Raw genomic sequence first — 8453 nt, 5'->3', positions numbered from 1 at the left:
ACGCTAGCTAGACACCAACATATGCGACAATACATTCATGAATTGCAATATCAAATTCATCAAAACTCTAAACAAGCTCCATGTACGCAGGCGTTTATCTATACACTGTTTAATGCCACATGGTTCCATATATTGAACTGGAGAAAACACATAACACAATGTCAACAAACAATAGAAAACAACACATGCATTGAAATGGCCATCAGAATTTAACAACATTCACAGTGAAGAAACATTCATCATCGAACAACAGCCAATATTATTATCATATGCAATTTAAATCCCCACAGCGGGACTTTCTAGGATATCCAGTAGTATTTAAACTTCACTATTTAAAATGTCTCTCATGCCTTTTATTAAAGGATGCTTTTGATTCAGTTCAAGGTAATTTTGAAAATAAAAAAACAAATTACATGCTCCATAATTTTACATCATTCAAGACTTAAATTCTTCTTAAGCTTTAAAAAATATACTCTCAGTCAGAGTTCTTTCAGGAAGCAAGTTACTTCTGCATCAGCCATGAATTACTTTCATTGTGAGGTCGTACAACCTTTTAATATGGAGCACATGCTTCAGCAGCCACAAAGGCAACACATACCGAAAAACATGTTCATGCCCTTTAACATATTATACTACCACATATGCAACAACACAAAATGAATCAAAAAGCACACAGCATCTAGAGTCTATACAATTTCAAAAAAATAACAAAGACATAAAGGGCTAAACAACACTTTTGATTCGTAGGTCGATATATTTCTTCTGATTTCACCTCATGTTTAATAAGCCATCTAATAACAGACAGCATTTCATAAGGAGAAAATACCTAACAGTTAAAACATGTACAACAACCCTCCAGATGAGAAGAACAAAGAGATGAAAGAAACTGACCGTGTGAAGAGTAGCTAGCGCTAACCTGAGCATCGTATCTCAAAGATATCACAGACTTCTACTTCCACAATCACAAGCAGAGGTCTGTGAGAAAAAGAGGAAATTATATCTGATAGATATTCAATATTCATTCACATCCATTAGTGGAGTCTTGGATAGCAGTCTGTACCTGTCGCCATTGTAGTTTTTGCTGGCAGTAAGCTTCGGATCCATGTCCCAAAGCATGCTGAGTAGCTGTTCTGGTCTGTGATTTCATGATACCACAAACAGAGAAGGCCTTAAGGGACACCTGCTGACTGCAAAACTGCAGCTCAAAACAACACTATTTTACTCAGTGCATGACCATATAAACAACAGACATTAAGATGAATTAACAAGGCTATAGAGATCAGAGTTATTGATGATGATGGCTAAATATTTTAAAATGAATCATGAGCTAATGAAAGAACTGTAATTATTTTTAAATTGAGGGATGTTATGACTGATGCAACAGGTATGTGGAGCAAACATTCAATATGGAAAAGCACTTAGAGTGATAATCTTGAGCTCTGATCCACTGATCAATTATTTTTTCTATCGAAGACTATCTTTTCTTGGCTTGAAACCTTAATACATTCAGTGACTCCAGAGTTAATTAGGCTATCAGTAAATCACTTCCATGCATTAGTGACTTGAGTGAGCATCACAGAGCCAGCTGGCAAAGCCGGATCCAAACCTCATAAGGTCTGTTTCAAATCATTATGTAATTGTACACTCCCAGTGAGGCTGTTGCAGGACTCTTTCTTGACATTGCCTGCTGACACACAAATGAACATCACACATGTGAGCAAGCCAAACTTGAACAGCATTTATTTGTAGTGGACAGCATTTTAGATTCTGGCATATATCTCCTAATGAAGCCACTATCATCGCCTTTGAATTTTATGATGTGTGGATCAATAAACTGCGTATATTTCATAGCTCCCCTAGTTCTAATGAGTATTCATTTCTCCTAAGGGTGCACTGTATTCTCAGAAAGGACGCCTCGTAAACATTCTGTTTTTTATTGGGTACACTGAGAAGGGTGGAAATGTATCATATTTTCTGTTTACATGGAATGAATGATAATTATGCAATTTTCTTTTCCATTGAGAGGGTTGGATTAGATGTAAGACCATGAAAACTTTCCAAACCCATATAAGACAAATTACCTTCAAGAGGATATTCTGTGGTGTAATTACTTTTCCTTAACTGAAGAATGGGATGCTTGAGATTCAAGTGGAAGCTGGGTCAATTATGAATCTCTCCATGTACTGCTGCAACTTCAGGACAAACGTAAACGCTGCTTTAAATGCATGGTTCACACCTCTGACGTTAATTGTTATGTGCATATTAAGTAGGGCACAAGGTGAACATATGCCTGCAACAACAACATATAAAGCAGACACAACTGGGATCAATGCACTATTCATTAAAATAAATGTTCCTTATGACTGAGGTAAAAACACCTTACGTAGAAATACATTCGTTTTCATTAGTGTGAGGCTGCATGTCTGCCAGGCTGCATATTCATTGCAGCTGGTTAACACCACAATCCTGAACGTGTGATATTATTGATTCCTTTACAACATGCTCCCAAATAAATATTTATGTCTACATTTTTACTCAAGTATGTGTGAGTGGGATATTAAGGCAGTGTGGTGTCGTAATCTGGTTGCGTCTTTAATGTGGGCTGTGCGGATAATTCCCCGTAACATCATTATCACAGAACTTGTATACATTCTCACATTTACCAGCCCAGGCAAGACAGAGTGTATTTTTGTCCGATCTTATTGGCTGAGGTGCCAAAGCGGGAGATTTGTTGTGCTGGCGTGAGAAACTGTACCATATCCTGAAGGTTACCGTGGCAACAATCATGTCTGTTCATGAGATGTCTTTGAGTGGTGTGATCTATTGGAAGATATTTACAGCAATGAGATGGTGTGATAACGTACAAGCCAGATTCCAGAAAAGGTTTGATACTGTGGTGAGTGTAAATAGAAAGGGAGCGATTTGTTGTTCCACAGCCCATGAAGTAATATCCTTGATTCAAATATGTATTTCACACGGTGATGATCTTTGATCCACTCCTACTCCTCAATGGCTCAGTACTTGGAACGATGCACCTTTCATATAAGATCAAACTACCACCTTTTATCATTTCACACCTCTTAAACACATATTTAAAACCAATCTGTGGAGTTAAGGAATACATTTTCGTGTGCCTTTTTTTGTGTTTTTGGTTGAGAGTGTATCTAAAAGGTTTCACAAATTATTCTGCCCTTTTTTTCCGCTGTTCTGCATAATGTCACACATTTTTGGAATCACTTTTGTAGATGTTTTCCTACGTCAAAGAACATTATTATCACTATTCCTCTGAGACGTTTACAAATGTGCCTGAAAATGTACTCATTTAATTAGAAGTAATGTCAGGGAAAAAAGGATGATGTAACAAACATTATGAATTACTGAAGGACACACTGAAATCACAGCAGAATGAAAAGCACTCAGTCAGAGATTGAGACACATTTTAAATCACTGTAGAAGAGTTTTACGTGGACAGCTTTTGGCCTTCTCACTGATGAAAGCTTGTGAAGCAAAGTACGGTTTAATGGTTGTAGAAGTGGCTCAAAGTACTTTTAACTATTTTAAATTCCATTACGTATGTTTCTACTCATGAACCTTGTACGCATCATTTCAAACTGCGTATATTACTACTCTTCAAAAGACTGCAGAAATGTCCTGTTCAGTCGTTATATCATCATGTATCATCACATACTGTGTGTCAATGAGCATAACAGTGTTAATCCAGTTAAATATGCCGGGTTTGCTCAGAATGACAACTGACAGTTCACCCTGTCACCCACTCCATAGTGCTAAGCAACATGAATCTACACAGTTCTTTCCTTCACACATTTTAGCGTTAATAAGACTGGGATTGAAAGTGCTCTTAAAAATAAACTGTGGAAAAAAATCAATTGCACATTTTTACCAGTGTTTTTCCTATTCAGGAGAAAAACCTTGAATGCATTAACTCCCTGTTTCATAGTCCTGGTTGATATGAAACACCACCATAAATGGTATACTGTACTATTTACAAGTAGAAACTAATAAATATTCTATAAATATTCTGACAATCAACAATTGACTCCAGTTTAGGATTTGCATTTCTTTCAATCTTTGAAAAATATCATTTTCTACATTTCAATGCATTTTGGCAGTTATTTACAACTTAACGTAAGTAATTTAAAATGTCTTATTTTATTGAAATTCAGAAATCTGTTTTTTATTTAGTTGTATTATGGCTTGAAGTTGTTGAGAGTGACGTCTCGGTTCATATACTATACTTACAGTTTGGAATTCAACACTTCCATATAAGTCAGTTTAGAATCACAAATGCAATTCCTGGGCCAGGGAGACATTATCAAAACTGAAATCTAACAATGAGAGCGTTGTGGCTGCCAAATGCAAGAGTCGTCACAGTCATGCATTCACAGGCTAGAAAGGTCTGATGTTGTCAGCAAAACCAATGTGTCCAGAGCAGAGACAACTGGTTCTCATTGATGGCACACCAGGGACTTATCTCGCCGTTTTTGTTTTGCGCAATATCCTTTACTGGAGAACACAGAAGAAAACTTCACCTCCACGACTTTCGCAATGTAGAACAAGAGTGCGTCCATATTCTTGTCCACAGGATCTGTTGTGGCTTCAATAGATGTCAAGATACCAAGGCGTCATAAGATGCCACTCCTGCCATAGCCCCCACGGACTTAGCTACTTGGTGGTTTATGCAGGTTGTTGGTGTCAGGTTGCTGCTTGTTAACAGCATTCAATGCCGTCTGCGTATCCTTCTGATCCTCTATGGAGCAGTTGGACACTGCATTAGCCACGATGCAGAATTTGCGCAAGAGGATCTCCCTTAAGAGCAGATAGACCCACGGATCCAAGATCTGGTTGAGGGAGGCTAAGCGGATGGCTGTCAAGAAAAAGTTACAGTCTAAATTGACGTCCCGCCCTGGAATTTGATTTGAGGTCACTGCTGTTGAATTGCACTCGTGAGAGGAGACCCGGGTAGAGATCATCCTCACCATTAGAACCTGAGGAGGGAAACGAACACAAGCTGTAGACAGCAATATAAACATGTTGCAAGTATATATGACATTATATTTAATGCAAGAAAGAGAGGGAGAGAATACTCCTTTTCATTTTTTCATTAGTACACAATTGATGGCTACAACATAATATTTGGACCTGATTTTCCTTCCATATTTATTATTTATGACATTAATTGCAAGATTGAATGACTCAGTAAAAACTAATGTTCACAGTCCAGGTACACACTCCTCCATCAATTCTATGGCTTCTATTAATATCCTTGGTGGGACGATTGAATATGTGACTAACAATGCATGACCTCACAGTGGAGCACACTGAACAGACCCCCAAGTGCAGACCCAGCTAAGTAGATTGTTCCTTAATGGAGAACGACAGCAGCATTTCAAAGGAATCATATATAACCATATTTATAGAACGTATATGGTGTATGTTAGTGTATTGGTGTGTGCGTGCGTGGGGGGTGGGGGGGGGGTTGGGTGACATACAACTCAATTAAACTGACATTGGCTACTATGTCATATTAATAGAAAGGCTCTGCAGTTAAAATTTTAAATAATTTGGAATACTTCTTATCCTTACTCACACCTGGTAATGAAAACTATTAGTGGAATAATAAGAGTAAGATATAGGCTGCAGTCGTTGTTATACAAAAACAACAACAACAACAACAACAACAACAACAACAACAAACATACCAGCAGAGGAGACCAGCATATAAGAAGGACGCACATAATCCCTAACAGCTGGATGACGGTCTCCGTGGTGAGCCTTTCCCACTGTTTTGAAGACTGAGAAGTGCCAGACTTTGTTTTACATCGGATTATTAAACCCCGGATTGTCATTACATTGCAAGAAAGTGTAACAAGCAGAGAGAAAATTCCAAGTACAGCGAAAGTGATGGCGAAAAACATGTTTCCCGGGACCTCCCTGTCCCCCGTACTGATAAAGCACCAGGTGCCCGGCCACTGCCGTGTGTATTTCCCAACTCCTGCTATGGGCAGGAGCGCGAATAACAGCACAAGACACCAAATGACAGCCAAAGTCTGCTTTGTCACACTTGTCTTCATGTTATTTGAATACCAGTGGGGGTTTGTTACCGCCATAGCCCTTTCAATTGCCATGGCACTAGACAGGAACAGAGCGCACAGACCAAAGGTTGTCATGCACACACCGAAAAAAGCGCACAAATTGCCAGATGAGTCAATACGCTCCCATTTCAGATCAGCTCGGTAGACTGATATTACTATTGGACTTGTCAAAAGCTGTCCAAACAGGTCGGTTAACGCCAAAGATCCAATGCAAAGCAAGAACGACTTTTTCCTTCTATTTTCCTTCTTTCTGTAGGAGACATACACCAGGATGAGAGCCAGTGTGTTGCCCACCATGCCGGTGATCATCATGGTTATAGGGAAACCAACTGATACAGATCCACAACTAGAATTCTTGGTGACATTACCATCGCCAACTGACTTGGATAAGTTTGCGCTTGGCATCTCTCCAAAACTGGTTTGCAAGCCCTTTCGATAATCACACTCGTTTGTAGTCATCATTTCGGAGATATTAAGGTAGCAGATCCAAGATTGTATCCAACATCCTCCTGCGTGGCAAACTGCTCCATGTGAAATCAGTGCGTAAAAGCGCGTCTGGTCCTTTACGCGCAGAGGGCGGGACTAATAGGGAGAAAGAAACACATCGATATAGGGTTTTGCCTCACACAGTAAATCACAACCAACATCTTCTTGATCATTAATAACTTTCAAAGTACAAAAAGATGTGTAACGTTTGAGATCGGCTGGACTTTTGAATAAAGAGTAAAAAAAAAAAAGTGCTTTCGAACTCTGTGAGGCGGAGGTAACACAGAACGACTTTATGAAACATGATGGAGCTGGATTAAAGAAATTAAGGCGCACACAATTTATTTCCTATCAAACCAATCACAAACTAGGTCACTAAAGAGTCGGGTTTAGGTTATTTTGTCATTTGACATTGTGTCAATGATTTCCGTAAAACTGTGCTAATTTAATGTTTTAATTACTGTCATATTATGTCCACGTTTGTCATTGCATATTACATTGTCACTACTGTTGATTTGTGTTACAGAACACTTGTCAGATTCTTTGTTTCAACCGTGTAAAATCGTTCATATTAGCTCAAACCCATCTGAATTCCAAAGTTAACGCAGCTCATGATATTTTTGTTATACTCCGAAGTTTACTTACGTCTAGTTTCTATAGCAGTAAAACACCCTCATGAATCCTTGGTCAGTTATCATCATCCTCAGCTATGACTCTGACACACGTAGTATCAAACAGCGCCATCTGTTGACCCTCATGAAAAACACCATATCGGCCTGGAGCAAGTGCAGTCAAACATTGAAATACTCAGCAGTGTTGGCCTAGTCCAGTCCAACTCTAAATAATATAATTTTTCTATAAAATTGTTATAAGTACACCTCTACATAACACTGCATCCTTTTTAACATTAAATGAAAAATTAGAAAAGCAATATAGTTCAATTCATAACAAAGAATAATTTTATTAACATTATTACATCCCACGAACCAGTGATGTATTGTAATTGTCAGTGTTTGTGTGTTTGTCCGTCCGTTAGTCCACCAAATATCTTCGCAACCGTTGCAGAGAAAGAGAGAAAGATGAAACAAAAAGCACATTACTCGGGTGGCAAAGGGGATGAAAATGAGATCATGACCTTGACCTTGAGACAATAGGTTAAAGTCAAATTTAAACTTTTGTACACTCAGGAACTGGATAAGATAGAAAGACGAGGGAGAAGGCCAGTGTAAGACCATTGATCAGAGCCAGTGTTTTGATCTACTACGCTTTGAGTTACCCTGACCTATGAAAGTAGGTCATGGTAAAATTTTGAATTCAGAGATTGCAACATCCCGTCACTTACCCTGACCCACCCTGAAAGTAGGTCAGAGTAAAATTTTGTATTCAGGATGTTGCAGTCTCTGACTGCCTTGGTTCTAGTCTATCCTGAGATATTTTTGCACATATCTTAGGAACCAGATAAGATAGAAAGACAAAACAAAAGGTGTTATATTCAGGGAGGCAAGGGAATGAAAATTAGATCACAACCTTGACCTTGAAAAACTAGTTCAAGGACACATTTTCACTTTTATACCTTTTTAGATACATATCTCTGAAACCTCATGACAAATAGAATGCACCAGTTACATGTTGGATTGGATCATGGGTCTTTTATTAAATGACCCTGACCTATGAAAGTAGGTCAGGGTATAATTTTGAATTCAGGGGTGTCGCGGGATGTTCAATCAATCAATCAAGTTTTATTTATATAGCGCTTAATCATGGCAACAGACATTTCAAAGCACTTTAACAGACAGAGAAACCCAACTGAATGGGATGATTGTTGGTAATATTTGGCATGTTTCGCTCAAAAAA

General features: G+C 38.5%; 1 protein-coding gene across 1 annotated transcript; it reads right to left on the bottom strand.

The window, feature by feature from the left end:
• Positions 1–217: 217 nt before the first annotated feature.
• Positions 218–6631, bottom strand: ptger3 (prostaglandin E receptor 3 (subtype EP3)). The gene is made up of 2 exons (XM_068319619.1): positions 5721–6631; positions 218–5006 (listed from the first exon to the last, which is right to left on the bottom strand). Exons 1-2 carry the CDS (start codon positions 6573–6575, stop codon positions 4680–4682), a joined length of 1182 nt encoding a protein of 393 aa, XP_068175720.1. The 5' UTR covers positions 6576–6631; the 3' UTR covers positions 218–4679.
• Positions 6632–8453: the final 1822 nt, after the last annotated feature.

The sequence above is a fragment of the Antennarius striatus genome, chromosome 7 (assembly GCF_040054535.1).
Source record: "Antennarius striatus isolate MH-2024 chromosome 7, ASM4005453v1, whole genome shotgun sequence".
Classification (NCBI taxonomy): Eukaryota; Metazoa; Chordata; class Actinopteri; order Lophiiformes; family Antennariidae; genus Antennarius; species Antennarius striatus.
Note: the sequence above shows the minus strand (reverse complement) of the source record. Positions and strands in the feature narration are given on the sequence as shown.